At 40.9% G+C, this 15,421-nt stretch overlaps 1 protein-coding gene, 2 long non-coding RNA genes and 1 pseudogene across 3 annotated transcripts in view; 2 read left to right on the top strand and 2 right to left on the bottom strand.

The window, feature by feature from the left end:
* Nucleotides 1-1,245: 1,245 nt before the first annotated feature.
* LOC120289193 lies at nucleotides 1,246-3,810 on the top strand. Its single transcript, XR_005547106.1, has 2 exons — nucleotides 1,246-1,303; nucleotides 3,460-3,810. It is a non-coding gene; the product is annotated as an uncharacterized LOC120289193 (long non-coding RNA).
* Nucleotides 3,811-4,645: 835 nt separating this feature from the next.
* LOC120289124 lies at nucleotides 4,646-5,810 on the bottom strand (annotated as a pseudogene).
* Nucleotides 5,811-6,127: 317 nt separating this feature from the next.
* Nucleotides 6,128-7,485, bottom strand: LOC120289192. Its single transcript, XR_005547105.1, has 4 exons — nucleotides 7,222-7,485; nucleotides 7,078-7,140; nucleotides 6,830-6,907; nucleotides 6,128-6,158 (listed from the first exon to the last, which is right to left on the bottom strand). It is a non-coding gene; the product is annotated as an uncharacterized LOC120289192 (long non-coding RNA).
* Nucleotides 7,486-11,557: 4,072 nt separating this feature from the next.
* The window catches only part of LOC104421080 (phosphoinositide phospholipase C 6), a 10,091-nt gene continuing 6,227 nt past the window's right edge, over nucleotides 11,558-15,421 (top strand). Inside the window, 17 exon segments of the mRNA XM_039303654.1 lie at nucleotides 11,558-11,753; nucleotides 11,826-11,894; nucleotides 12,652-12,701; nucleotides 12,703-12,863; nucleotides 13,068-13,152; nucleotides 13,154-13,193; nucleotides 13,292-13,534; nucleotides 13,619-13,745; nucleotides 13,748-13,817; nucleotides 13,925-13,934; nucleotides 13,936-14,042; nucleotides 14,556-14,626; nucleotides 14,629-14,710; nucleotides 14,792-14,855; nucleotides 14,858-14,897; nucleotides 15,134-15,272; nucleotides 15,274-15,398. Coding sequence (XP_039159588.1) covers nucleotides 11,565-11,753; nucleotides 11,826-11,894; nucleotides 12,652-12,701; nucleotides 12,703-12,863; nucleotides 13,068-13,152; nucleotides 13,154-13,193; nucleotides 13,292-13,534; nucleotides 13,619-13,745; nucleotides 13,748-13,817; nucleotides 13,925-13,934; nucleotides 13,936-14,042; nucleotides 14,556-14,626; nucleotides 14,629-14,710; nucleotides 14,792-14,855; nucleotides 14,858-14,897; nucleotides 15,134-15,272; nucleotides 15,274-15,398 — 1,672 coding nt within the window. The 5' untranslated portion in view covers nucleotides 11,558-11,564.

Below are 15,421 nucleotides of genomic sequence, written 5' to 3'. Positions count from 1 at the left end.
AACTGTTTTGAAAATTTATTATTATTTTTTTTGGTGGTTGAAAGACGGAAAATAGATGGATTCGCAAAAATTTTATTTCACAACCCGAAAAACAAATGAGTTTAGATCCGAGGGACAATATCTCCCTCTAACAAAAAGGAAATTACTTTTTCTTAAATTAATTGAGCAAATGAAAAACTAACTAATTTCCTTTAAAATGTTTCTTATGAAAAAAAAAATTCAACGGAACAAATTCGCCCTTATCCAATTTTGTCCAGAAGAGAGATAGGGTAAGTGAGGAAATAAAAAATAAATTAAAGTAAAATGACCGAAAACAGTGATTGAATTTTAACTCAATATAGAATTTCGATCTCTAAACTGTTAATTTGGTCAATAGAGTCCTTGAAAATTTGGTATATATTCAATATAATCTCTCGATTGTATGAAAAAATATTTGATGTAATCTCCAATTTTGAATTAATGAAGTGACTACTTTTAATGTTTTGACTATATTAAATATGTTCAGGATCATATTATACATTGGTCGAAACTTAATGACCATATTGAAAAAGGTAAAATTTTATGTATCAAATTGTATATTAAATCAAAATTCATAAACCATTAATTTTTGGAAAATTAGATCCTAAAAAAAAAATTGGTCGTGATGGACCTAGAAAGGTGCAGTGCACGCCCTTCCGGCGCGTACATGCAGCCTCGCCGCCTCAAAGAAAAGTATAGATTCTCTCCGAAAATATTAACGGCGCAGCAAGAGCTCACGAAGAAGAAATGTCCGCAGCCGGAGTGACGACCAGCCCCGCCTCGATTCCTCCCCGCCGCCCCGCCGGATCGAGCAATGGAGGACGCCGCCGCCGCCGCCGCCAACAACCGCCGCCACTGCCCGTCCTCCGCCAAGGCCAACCCCTCCACCCGTCACCACCGCCACCACCGCGCGTGCCGGCGACTCGCTGAAGGGCTCCCCGTGGACGTCGAGTGCGACCCCGAGGTGTAGGAGATGTTCAACAGAACTTCCGGCAGGTGCAGACCCTGCTCGACCGGAACCGCTCGCTGATCCGGCAGGTGAACGACAACCACCAGTCGAAGAGCGCCAAAAACATGGTCAAGAACGAGGCCCTGATCCACGAGATCAACCAGAACATATCGAAGGTGGTGTCGCTCTACCCCGATCTCTCCACGGATTTCTCCTCCGCGTTCCACCAGCGAGAGACGAGCGGCACCGGTTCCGCGTCAAGGAAAGCAGCCCTAATCGTGACCCTTATCGAGAACCCCTTCTGTAGGATTGGGAATTTTTTCTGCAGGAGTGAAGGTCGGTGCTTAGCTAATGAGTCGCTAATGAGTCTTTTAAGTGTCCTGGGAATAAAAATCGTAACTTGCTTCGTGTTCGAGTCCGAGTCTGAGTCAATCGTTCCCGTCTCGTCCCTCTCTTCGTCTTGTCGTCAGTGATGTAGAAGAACTCTGCTATGCTCGTTCTGGGCTGTGTTGTGGTTCTGCTTTGTAACTGCTGTTTCTAGTAACTGTGAACTCGAAAATGATGATGACGAAAATTGCTGCACTACGAACCCAGAATTTTAACAAGATGCAGGATCAGAGCGTATGTAGTAAGGGTGTAGTTTTTATCTAGTTTCTTGCAGATGGTTTGCTGGGCAATCGAAGGATTTGATGTTGGAGGGTTAAATTCTTTTTTTAAAGTCAGCTCCTTTGCTGTAGATTGAGTTGCAGGATTTGGAGGCTTTAGTTTCAGGCCTCTGGATCTTTAGGTCTCCAGCTCAAGTGTGCTGGCAGATTTTTCTGATTTCTCAGTATGAGATAAAGAGCTTAAGTACAGTACGCAATAGGTGTATGCTTAACCCTTGTACATCCTACAGTGATGAGTCTTGTGATCCATTTCTTTTATCTATATGATTAGGTTTTTCTTGGATAGTGGAAGCTGTTTGGGGAGAGCTCTTAGTAGATTCTGTGCTCATCATGATAACTGACTTGGAGTAATTTGTGGTTGGATTTTATCTGTGGATATTCTGATTCTTGAGAGGCCCTCCTTCATGTGATTAGCTTTCCTATATGAAACGCCCGATCTCTTTTAATAGGTGTTATATAATGTTTAGTCGTCTGGGGTAGCTTTATCACTATGTAGGGTTTCTGCTATGAGTCAAAAATGCAAGTTACAAGGTACCTTGGTTAATTAAAACAATGCTTTCGCCTAAGTCCTTTAGATCAAGGATGAAGTCAAAACCACATAATAGAAACTAAGAATCTCTAGTCCTCAATCCTCATCATCGGTATCTTATGTTAATACTCTCTGATGGAATCTTCACTTGCCTCAGTCCTAGATCTGCTATCAGACTGCATTAAAATTCCAGTCTACAATCAAACGGAATGAAAGCATGAAATTGATTAGCTATAGTGGCTGCAAACAAAAATCATGACTACAATTGTCCTTTACTGCTGGGGCAGTTTCTAGGAAAGGAGGAGTGGAAAGTGAAAATTGCAGAATCCATAGCAAATTAGGATGGACTTGGTGTGGACTGCCTGGTGTGAGCTATCTGGTTCTTCATGTGCTTCTCACATTACTCAAGTGGTCTTGTGATAACATCCATGTACTGAAGCATCAGTCTCATTTTGGTATGATAGACAGGCCATCACTTATGATGAAAGTATGACTAGCATCGTGCAACTTTATGCTCAGAACACTGAAGGCATTGTGGAGGATGTCATTCCAAATGATAGGATTAGCAGGTCTTATGTGGAAATATCATGAAGCGGGGTTGTGTACCAAGCTTTGTTTTTATTTCCATATCTGACTCCTGAACTAACCTCAAGTATCTCATCATCCATAGGTTTGTAGTGGCATGCGGTATAAGTTTGGGTAATTATGAATGCATGGGCCATCCATGAGGGAAGTCTTTCTTCCGCTTGATAATTATTCTCCTTCATCTATGGTTGGCAAGACCATTATACTCACAGTGCCTGTTCAGATCTCACCACTTGAGAAGGATGTAGGTCAGCACTGAGAAGTCCCTTCATTTAGATAACCAAGTCTTTGACATTCCTGCTCCTGGGCAATGCAATGAACATAAGCATATGTGCAGCAGGAGAACTCTCTCTCTCTCTCTCTCTCTCTCAATGATGCAGAAGTAAACAAAATTTGGCTGTGCTTAGGCCATGACACGGACAGAATATATGCTCAAATGTGCTCTAAATATAAAGAACAAGTTTTGGTTTATTTTATATTGGCATGAGCAAGTGGACGGATCTTTGGGTTTGGTTTGACTGAGCCTTTGTAGTGAAGGTCCAATCAAAAAGTAGTTAATTCTTGGGAGGTGGTAGGTCAATGTTAATCCATTTTTTGCAGATTGAGATTGTTGACATCAAGATTGGTAGTTAGGGTCATTTTCCCTGTTATTCATCTACACTTTGTATTGAATGCACATGAGATATTTCTTAGTCAATTCTTTGCTGTTGAAGGTCCAGTTGCCTTGGGTTTGCAAATTAGGGCGACTAGGGGTTGCCATGAACAGAAACTCTCCGGCTTCCGTCTTTGTTCGTGGGTGTTGATTTCATCAGATTTACTGGGCAAGAACAGATGGATTGTGCTTTAGGAGCGCTGTAATGGCTATCGCCCAACTTTGATCTGATGTAAAGAGCTCGATCTGTTCTAGCTGTCTTCCTTGTATTCATACACTTGCTATGTCGCTTCGGTAAATCTCACAGTATGGGATGTGACCCTGTAATTTCTCACATCTAACCTGAACTTAGGCCTTATCTCCCAATGACCACCCCCATTGTCATTGCGCATAAGCCCTGATTGTTTGTGGTTGTCTTACTTGTGATAGCTGTCGCCTAGTCGATCAGGTCAATGGACGGGATCTCAAATTCTTATTGGCATAAGGGTGCGTATTTGCACGATCTTCCTTTGCTCTTGTCGAGAGCAATATTGTCGCTCGTATAAGTTAATGTCAATGGACAGAAAGGGCGTCATTACTTCAATTTTTACTTCTTAAGTGGCTTCCGAGTGCAGTTCTTTTATGTCCCGATGAGTTTTTGGTTACTTTTCTTTTGAATCTGATGATTAGATCCTTGACTCTCAGTTGGTGAGAGTTGGATCAGTGGCACAATGCAGTTCTGCTCCACCAACAACTGCTTCTTCAGAATTTCCTTTCTTCGCAGCTGCTTCTTCAGATCTTTCAGGTCCTTCAATAGGCCGGTGTATCTGTGACGGTAATTTTTAATGCAATTGTGACGCATTGGGAACGAGGTAAACACAAACCTTAAAGAAACCCGAATCCACAGCAGGAGCCGCTACATCCAATTTGCGAAAAAGAGAGAATTTTCTTAATTTACAAATTAAGTAGTGATCAGAGAACCATACAAAACCACTCTCAATGTATATGGAACTCTTTTTGTTTATCAGAAGTCTTTTGTCTTGTCTACCATTTTTAGAGATATTGTTTCCGTTTTGAAGATAGTTTTCACTCAATTGCAAATATCGTGCTGTTGGCATTAGTTTTTACTCATTCAATCAGCTGGAAGATACAAATAAAATGAGTTTCTTCAGAAGCGACTCTCTTCTCATTTGGATAATGGATTGAAAATTTTGAATTAAGAAAAAGCAGAAAAAAAAAAAAAAAAAAAACATCATTTTGCTCTCCACTTTTCAGAACAAACATCCTGTTTTCTACATTTCATTCGGCTATTTGCAACGTAATATCCAATTCACACTCAGAAAAGTTATCTCTATTCATGGCTGGCTTCTATGATCGATCCAAGCTCTTTCAAGTATGTTTCAATATCAAATCAACAAGCTTGCCTCACATTTTCTTCTTCACCATTAAAGAAAAAAAAAACATTTGCATCAAAGCAGTGCACGATGCCTGAGCCCTACATTCGTGTCGAGTAAGCTATGAGGTCAAACTTGTCAAGTGCAACCTGGAGGGGAGTGTGCAGGAAGTGTTCATAGATCTAATTCTCCGCTGTCTGAAATGACAACGATACTTTTTAGGTTGGCCGCTCTGTCCCCCTTCAGCCTCAATCTTGTGGACAACATCCATCCCAGACAGCACCTTTCCAAACACAACATGGCGGCCATCCAACCTACAAGATAGCAAGGAGTTTAAATCCTTGGGTTAGTTATGATCAACCAAACAACTCAAAAATATTACCAAAAGAGCCTATGTTAACTAAACTATGACGATAATCCATGATAAAGTTGCCAAGATGTAAGTAGGCAGTAGCACAACTTTCCCCTATAAGGTCTGAGATTAAGCTGACAATAGCCTCAAACACATTCAAATCATGGTCAAATCTCCAGCAGTAACATCAATGAGTTGCATGTAGGTGACAAAATTTGCTTATCAAAGAAATAAGATAGGGAAGATGGTCGATTACCAGCTAGTTGTCACAGTGGTAATGAAAAATTGTGACCCATTTGTGTCTGGCCCAGCATTTGCCATCGAAAGGCGCCCTGTTGCAAGGTAGAGAATTACACCTCTATATGTCCTTCTTCATGTGTCACAGCTCAAGAAATTAACTTCAGGGTTACTACAAACTTCTTCACAATTCTTTTGAAAGCACTAGGAAGTCCAATTATACAGATACCTGCATCTGTATGCTTCAGTTTGAAGTTTTCATCAGAAAATTTGTTCCCATAGATTGACTCTCCCTCTCCCATCTCCAAGAGTGAAGTCACCGCCCTGGATCATAAATTTAGGAATGATCCTGTGGAATTGGCCCTTTGTAATTCAGGGGCTTCCCCACTCTTTCCAATCCCTTTCTCCCCTGCAATAAGACTGATAATAATCTAGGAAAGACACTGACATGCTGAGGCAGGAATAACAATTTAGGGATACCTCTCTCTCCTCTACATGTATGATTCTTTCTTATTATTAGTTTGAAGAGAAATCATTCAGCAAAAAGCCGATTCTTCTTCCTTCAACTTGGTCATGAGTGTTCATGGGCTTAAAGGAAATTCAAAAGGAAGCAGATGTCACTTGGCTACCCGTGCAAAGAGCTCGGAAGTTTTCTGCACAACAAAGATGTAGAGCAAGTGAGAAAGGTGAAAATAAGATTTCGACATATAATTCATGACATTGTGAAGCATAGTGCAAATGGTGCTTACCAACTGTTTTGGGGACGGTTTTTGCCAAAGAGGCCCATGACAATTCGACCTGGAAGCATACAAACCATAATGAATTAAGATCCTTCTACCGCAGGAATTCAAAATTTAAGTTTCGCAGCAAAACATTGATTCATATCCATAAGACAAAAATCAGGCTCTTAATCATTAGAAAGAGCATAGCACAACAGGCAGGTGCAAATTCTTAATAAAATACAAGAGATAAAATAAAACAAACATAACAACCACAAAGCACTCATTGTCAAATCCAACTTCCCCAATGGAAAACAAGCTGACTCGCCAACGATTTGACTTACTCTAGGACAATAACTACACCCAGCAGAAGATTCCTATGCACACAAAAGACGGCCAAGTCAATCATTAATTAAGAGCAAGAGATATAATGATAAATCACTAACAACCAGAGTGCAGGTTGCCAAATCCAGCAATCCCAAAAGGAAAAGAAACTGACTCGCCAAAGATTTGACTAAGTCCATTGACAATAACCACACCGAGGAAAAGATTTCTATGCAAGGATGTCTATCACAATCAGATTCAATCAACTCTTACTTCTTACTGACTTCTGCACATAGAAAGGAGAACGTTCACACACAAAATTCTAGCTCAATCATTTCTAACTCGATGATGATACGTGCTATTTAATCAGCAGCATTCCCAATCTGTTCAGCTATGAGCTTAAATTGTACAGAGTGCATGGCATACCCGCTGGTTTTCCTCCGATCTCGACATCGAAAAAAACCTTGTGAGTCACTTCTTCCAAATCGTCCGGCTTCTTCTTTCCTGCAAACACGAACAGCATCATCATCGATTCTCTCTCGCACTCAGTCAGCCACCCGAAAAACCAAAAAAAAAAAAAAAAAAAAGATCACATTTTTATCATAATGGTCAGATCACGACATCTTTCAACAAAAATGGGATCAATGACGATCTACTCAGGCGCGAAGAATTACCTCACCAACTTTGCGATGAACAAGTTTCGGATCAGACGAAGCTCCGGTATCACTTAATCGGTTCTGTATGCACAAAGACGAGTCAAAAGAGTCGGAAACATCCGGAGGAGAAAAGGGGGATTTTTGGGTCGAGCTTGGAACCACCTGGATGAGAGCTAGGGTTCCGAACAAGACCAGAATCCACGCCACCGACATGGCGACCCATCTCGACCTCGTCGCGACGGCCATTCCCCGAATTCGCTCTCCTCCCCCGCTTAAATTTCCCGTCTTTCTCCCGTGACTCGCCGGAGAGGGCGGAGGGCCTTGCGGGTGGGCGGTCGCTGTCTCTTCTCTGCGCTTTGACGGGGTCAGTCGTCAGCAGCCATGGGAGATGCTCGAGCTCTCTTCGAGGAGCTTGATTTTCCTCTTTCGTCTTCGACTGCGTAGCGTCGAGGCGGGCCTTCGTTTTCGACGAGGGCGGACGGCGTAAGTGACGGGCCGAGCGACCCGGCCCATGGGCCATCTCACCGGCTTTGACCATGTGGTGCCCGGCCTGGCCCATTACTTGCGGGCCATTCCTGATGGCCCATGTCACGTCGTGTTCTGCTCGTGCCTCCACTAAGGGTGGGTTTGGTTCGGTTCGGTTTTGACAGAATGTATTTTCAGAAAATATAAAAGCCTTTGGGAAAAAAGAGTTTTTTAAAATGCAATGTAGTGTTTGATAAAGTGTATTTTGAAAACATATTGGAAAAGCAACTTTAATATAAATGCCATTTGGCAAAAACTACACTTTGTAAATATTTTTTGTTCATTTTTTTTATAAATAAACTCAAATCAAAGGCTGTTGTCACCAATGAGCCTACATCATGATTAACTAGCTTCGCCTAAGGTGGTTACTCTTGGCATGAGAGGCGGTGGTTGCTCACCGGTCACTCATTGGTGGCCGAGGCAAATTTAGGAATTTTGAAAATCGAGTTATGAATAGGAGTGAGGTAAAGTTGAAAGGGGAAAAAAAGCCTATTTGCATTCCCGAAGATGCAAAATTTCAAATTATTTCCAGACTCATCTTGAACTAAAGACCTTGGAAAGTTTTGAGATATAATTGCATCTCCCCAAAACAAAGTAAAAAAAAATTTGCCAGATGGCATTCGCAATCGCTAAAGAAAGACCTTGGGACCCAAAATGTTTTTTAAATACTAAACCAAACACCCTCTAACTATGCTTCCTGAGGCTAAAACAATTAACTCTCGTCGCTAGTACAGCAGCTGGCAACGGTTTTCCCCAGTGACTTTCAAGCCACTCTTGCTCATTAAGTCGAAATGCCCCCACTCGCTTCTCAACCGTAGACAACCTTGGTCGAATAGGTTTGACTGTAACATGGAGCACGATGATCTTAGCTGTACTTCCATCAACACCACAACGAGGATAACGGTGGCAGGCTTGCTCAAAACGAGCAGAAATTTACAGCTTGCACCAATCATTTTGTCGTGAACACACAATTTCTATAGTAACATTCAGGTCATGCCACTAAGACAGGTATGTTGCGATTGCTTTTTTAACTCGTTCAACGTTATCGATATAAGCAACTATGAAAACGGGTATTGTAAATAATTACACCCGGAAGAAATCTAAGGCTAGCATTCTTGCGTTCATACTCGGTCTAGATATTAAATCCACCAAATGTACTTTAAAACTATAATTCATCTCGATCTTGTCTTGGCTGGCTACGCATTACAACGTGCAGCGGATCCGAGACAAGATTCGATTTCACCATGTAGCTACTGTCTAGATACAACGACAGGGGAATAATGCGCGATTATAGTTTTCACCTGAAAAAATTATTATTATATGGATATTTAATTTGAAATGAATGAAAAAGGTTGCCGACAAGTACAAATGGCCAAAACTTTTTGGAATCAAAAGGATTTAAAAAAGAAAGAAAGACCAAGACTTGTTGATAAGGTCCAAATGTGCATAGGATTCCATGTTCTCAGATCCCTGTTTTTATATCATCATGAACGGGGCATTTGATTAATGTGAAATGCTATCTCGCCGATCTTGCTCGATAATTAAGGAAGGAACTTGCATATAAATGATTAATCTTATGAAATCATTTTCGATTTTGCTTGCCCTCCACGAGGAGACTTTCGTATTTGATTGACCTATCAAATTTTTTTATACGCGATACTGCTGTGTGAGAAAAAAGAAAGATAGAACATTAAAATAAATGAGAATGACGAGGTGAACTAGACATCTAATTTACTTGATTTGGTCGGTGAGATATATCTTATTGAAAGAGCAATACAAAATTCTACTATAAATCAAATGATACTATGGAAACCGGTTTTAAGTCATTTTGGTTTCTAAATAAAACTGGTTTTGAAACTTCTTAAAAATATATATATATACTTTTGCACCCAATGAGATATAACCACGTGATCAATATATGTCTTTCTAAAGAAATGGTTCAACTTTATGTCCTATTATAAAAATGTCATTTTCACACAAAAAACAAAAGAAAGTGAGCCGATTCCCAATAATCTCAAATTTTGGAAACGGAAGTTAAAGAATCAGTTCCCTATTTTAGGTCGATAATGGCTCACCTGAGAATCAATTTCCCCAATTTAAGTCAGATAAGTACTTGATTGGGTTTCCTCTATCAAGACACGTGAATTTTATTTTTTTAAGGTAGAAAAGAGTAGTCTTTTACTTACCAATATTTATTTTATTTAATGATAAAGCAGGAAGGACTTCTTTTATTCTTCTCCTTTTATTTTTACTTTTACTTACAGCATTCTTTATAACCTTTTTTATTTTTAAATAAGGTATAAAGCAGAGGCATATTCCGGGTACAAAACGACAAAGACGCGCAACGCACCTCGTAGACAAACGTTGAATTTTCGTGCTAGCAAAGAAAAAGAAGAGAAACAAAAGAGTTAATCTCAACGTCGGCAAACTAGAACGATGTTCAGACTCGTCGACAAAATATTTTCAAAAGGCACAAAAAGATACAAAAGCAGGAAATAATTGAAAATACGTAATTTATAGGTCAGCTGAAATATATTATATACGGATAAACACATGTCGAAAAATGCAAAGGGGTGCCCTTGGATTTATCATAGAACGTTATTCTTTTTATTTTTATATAGAACACACAGTGAAAAGAACTAGAAAAATTAATTATTATTAACAAAGAAAAATTTGAAATAGCTGATAATTAATAGAAAAATAGGGCCTAATACCTTGAAAAACCTCAATATTAAGTTGATCTCAAACGCAAGCTCTTTAACCGTAAGAGATGCAACACTCTCGAGCACAAGAGATTAAAAACCAACGCAAAATTGAAGATCCTCGAGGAAGATGGAAGGAAGACTCTTCTTGAAAGTAGAGTAAATGAAGAAAGCCAACCACTAATTACTCTAGTTTTATCCAAGGTTTCGGATCCAGAAGACGTTGTTGCTTGGCTTGAGATGGAATTTCATCTCAAAATACATCTTCTTGAATTTGAAATTTGAGACTAAAGTAATGATGTGGAAATGCCACATAAGATCACTTAGGGCGATTTTTGGACAAGAGGTTAATGGAGGTTTGATTTGTATCTCAAATAAAAGTATTGATTTTTTATATGACAAAAAAAAAAAAGGTTAAAATTGGAACCAGACTTAAAGCCATGATATTTTATGAGACAAAAAATTAGGATAGGATTGAATTGAACATAAAATTGAGAGCTTTTATGAGACAAAAAGTTTTTGGTAAAGTTATGATAGGACAAAAAAAGAGAGTTAATAGGTCTTTTTTCTTTTTTGGGTCAGAAAAGTTAATAGGTTTTGAATGAGATCAAAGAAAAGTTAAGTGTAGAATTAGGCCGACAGAAGTTAATAGGTCTTTTTCTTTTTTTGGCCAGAAAAGTCAATAGGTTTTAAATGATATAAAGAAAAAGTTTCGGTGTATAATTAAGGACAAAATAAATATTTTTTTTTGTCAGTCTACTTTCTATTCTATCTTACACTCACCAGCAGACTTGTGCCATAACCTTTGCGCGCGTGAGCCTCAACCCATCTTCAAACTTACGCATCTCTATTCCCATCCCCCCGGAAGGTAGGGACAACCCCTCACCTCCCTTTCCACGTCGGAAGGCTGGCTTGGCAAATTGCAAAAATTTAGACCCGTAGGTGATATTAAAAATACTCAATAGTACTATATCGCATCAATTAATTCTATAAATCTCTACAACCCGGTCGACATAACGTAAGAAACCATCGCAGCTAACATCGGACCCGTCGAAAGTCCGACGATTCAGCATCAATAACTCCTCAACCGTAGACCTCGTTTTCCTTCTTCTTCCTCCAATCCCTGCAACTGCAACCTCTCTCTCTCTCTCTCTCTCTCTCTCTTCTCCATTTTTGCTGCGAAGAAAAAGTGGAAAAGAAACGAAGCAAAGATCGATCGGGGAACGAGAGAACGGGCACGGACGATGACTCGTCGAATGGGGGAGCTACAACTACACGATGTTCAAGTACTTCAACCGGAAGTTCAAGATCACCGAGATCGAGCCCCAGGACGTGAAGGAGGCCTTCCTCAGGTTCTCCGACGGCGGGCCCCAAATGGCGGACCAGCTGCGGCGGTTCTTGGTGGAGCAGCAAGGAGCCGGGCGCCGCCGACGCCGACGCCGCCGCCGCCACCGCCGCCGCCGCCGCGTCGGAGGCGGAGCGCGTGGTGGAGCAGGTCCTCCCATTACCAAATTCCACCTGGTCCCCGACCACGAGCAGGGCCTCACGCTCGACGATTTCTTCCGGTACCTGCTCCGCGACGATCTCAATGGCCCAATCTCGTGCCAGGTCAGCGGTCAAACCCCTCTCTCTCTTCGATGGTTGAAATGTCAGATGCCTTTGTTCCGTTCGATAGACGAGAAAACGCAAAGGACCGTGACGTTTGATCTCTTGGAATTTGGCGAAAAAGATACTGTCGGACCAGGATGATGACGTGGCAAACTACTTTTTGTTCTTTCCAGTCCGTAACTTTACAAAGTGTTTAGTAGAAATGGCTTCTGACGCTCTCCTTTCCCCGTTTTAACACTTTTCAGCTATCGAATCCTATTCCACTTCTAGCATTACCGTTTCTTTTCCTTTTCTTTACTTCCACTAGCATAAGTTCGATGCACTGTGAATCGAAGAAAATCACTTCTGCAAGGGGTCTTTTTCCTTTGAACACGTTGCATCTACATGTGCCCGGTTGCGATCACGAGCTCGCTTGTGGGAACAGTTTCTTCGACCGATGGTGCTTCTTATGAAAAGTAGGAAACGTAGAAAATGCTGGGTACCGCGGTCATTATCGGCCGTGGATTAGGAAGAATAATCGCCGCGTCTCGCTTGACAGGCATCCGATACCACTGAGTCTACATCACAATGTGATGGTGTGGGAATTAATCTTACAAATTGCTACATGGGACAAAATACTAGTCACGACATGCAATGCATATTGTATATTGATGAGGAGCTTGACATTCGAAGCTGAGTACGATCTGCAATGAATCTTTTGAACTTTGTATCTAGCCTGCAATTTAGTCATTGACGAGGGTGATATCTCGAATGGCAGGTGCACCATGATATGACTGCGCCCTTGTCAGATTATTTCATATACACAGGCACATTCCTACCTCACCGGGAACCATGAGCAGTGACTCGCAGCGACGCCCCTATTATACGAGCTTGCAGAGGTGTGAGAAGTGATTGAACTCGACATGTGGCCCAACCCCGACAAAGATGACATCCTTATTCTTCACGGAGGTGCAAAAACTTCGCCCTTCTGTTTCCTATTCTTGATGCAGCCTAGTCCTCACTCCTGTTGAAGTTATAGTGTCAGAATGTTGAGCTTGTCCAGATTAACTGAGTTTTTAGTTCATGACTACGAACTTCTCCAATAAATCAATGGCTTTGCATTGGTTTGAGCTAATTAAGGTCATATAATGATATTCTAAATCTTTTCATATCGGATTGTAGGACACTAACGAGTCCCTTGGCCACGCCTTGTCAAGTGTTTGAAGTCCATAAAAGAGTATGCCTTCGTTAAATCACCGTACCCGGTTATAATCACTTTAAGACCATCTTACACCAGAACTCCAGGCGAAAGTTGCGGAGGTTGTATATCATTTCCTTTCTTTCCATAGTTGAAAATTTTAGCATTCATTTCTGTTGTTTTCCATCCATTTATGGCCTCAGATAGTTTTCTGATGCAGATGGCCACTGAAATATTCGGGGATACATTGTACTTCGACAGAAGAATGCTTAGCAGAATTCCCTTCACCAGAGTCACACTTAAGAACCGGATCATCATTTCGACCAAACCGCCGAAAGAGTTTCTTGAATCTAAAAGCTCAAAGGATAAGTCTTCATCTTCACCGACTGGTACACATTCATCTGAAGACGGCTGGGGGAAAGGGAAACCTGACTCTGCATCTGAGTTTGATTGCGATTCTAGGGTACGACATGGCTTCGCGATTTATCATTTTCTTAAATTTGAGATTTTTTCGTTTTTCCCTTAGAGAGATTGAAATACATCACAGAGTGGGAGCGATCAAGATTGTGAAGACACAAATGCCAGCCAGAGACATGAATACAGACGCCTAATCACAATACACGCAGGGAAACCAAAGGGTAGCTTGAAGGAGGCGTTAAGAGTTTCAGAAGATAAAGAAGGCGTCTAAGTTTGAGCGAACAGGAACTTGAGAAAGCTACTTCATCTCATGGCACTGATTTGGTGAGGTACTTGTCAAAAAAGAAACCATATCGTTGATTTGCAAGTTGTTTGATTGCTCTTAGTTTTCGCTCTTGTTTATAGCTTGTCCTTTGCTTGCTGTTGTTCATGTCAGGTTTACTCAAAAGGAACATTTTAAGAGTGTATCCCAAAGGAACAAGAGTCACTTCCTCAAATTACAATCCCCATGTCGGTTGGATGCACGGTGCTCAAATGGTCGCATTTAATATGCAGGTTCATTCGCTTTCCTTTCCATTTCCACAAATTGAGGATGGCATGAATCAGAATTTCTAGATTGAGCTCTACAACCGGACATTTTTGTTCGTCCTTCTCTTCTGCTTTTGAGATTGGAATTATTGTTCTATGGAACTCGAGAGCGTGAATTAGTGCCACAACACATCCAAGTGATACGAGCACAGTACATATCTGGTATTACTATGTCCGGGTCAGTTCTGTATGTATGGGTGATGTAAAATAGTAGTCATGCTTGATGTGGTCTGATGAAGATTGTTTATGCAAATATCAATCTATGTAGTAAAAGGACTTCTCTTAGATTGTTGGTATCCATTATGAAGTACACTGTAGTTCTATTCTCTATTTTTCTTTTTGATTCAGGTGCTTTCGCCAGTTGCAAATACTCGGAAATGTTGAGAAACAATTTTTATCTGACATAGTCCGAATCTGAATATCTCTCCTCTCCAAGCAGATTCTTCTGTAAGTGCTGCTTGATATACTTGAGCTATGGCAGGACACGGGAAATCGCTCTGGAAGATGCACGAATGTTCCAGAGCCAATGGAGTGTGTGGTTACGTGAAAAGCACAGGTTTTTGATGCGGCAGGGTCCTAACAAGGAAGTACACGATCCGAAAAGAGAGCACATTGTAAAAAGAAGACGTTGAAGGTTCTCGACACATCCTAATATACTCTAGTTATTTTGGTCTTATACTGTTGAATTCACTTGAAACCGTGTTTGGAAAATCAGGTCAAGGTATATGGGGGACGGATGGAACTTGGAATTTAGCCCAACGCACTTCGACACTTTTTCCGCCCTCCAGACTTCTACACAAAGGTTAGAAAAGAAGTTTGCTGTGATCAGATAAAAAATTCCTAACGTTAGGGTAGTTGAAGCCAAACAGTTTTCGGCTTCCTTTGGTAACTTATGTTCGAGTTCAGACTGATAAAAAATTCAGGATTGAACTTAATCTTTTACAGATTTCTGAACAGTTACATGAAAGAAAAACTGAACCAAAATGAACCTTCAAATCTGTCCTTGATTGATCCTAAGCCACTGATTTCTTTCCATTTTCAGGTGCACATCGTTGAGTGCCAGCCGATAATGCCAAGAAGAAGACGAGGATCATCGAAGACAACTGGTTTCCTATTTGGGACGAAGAGTTCGAATTCCGCTGTGCGTACCTGAGCTGGCCTTGCTTCCGGATTGTCGTAAGAGAATACGACAGGTCGAAAGGACGATTTCGGCGGGCAGATGTCTTCCCATATCGGAGCTAAAGACCGATTCCGCGATCCGTTGTACGATAAGAAGGGAGAGAAGTACAAATCCGTGAAGCTTCTGATGCGATTTCAATTTTGTATGATCAGATTAGCAGAAAAA

Source organism: Eucalyptus grandis, chromosome 10 (genome assembly GCF_016545825.1).
Source record: "Eucalyptus grandis isolate ANBG69807.140 chromosome 10, ASM1654582v1, whole genome shotgun sequence".
Lineage (NCBI taxonomy): Eukaryota > Viridiplantae > Streptophyta > Magnoliopsida > Myrtales > Myrtaceae > Eucalyptus > Eucalyptus grandis.
This window is presented reverse-complemented; position numbering and strand designations above follow the sequence as displayed.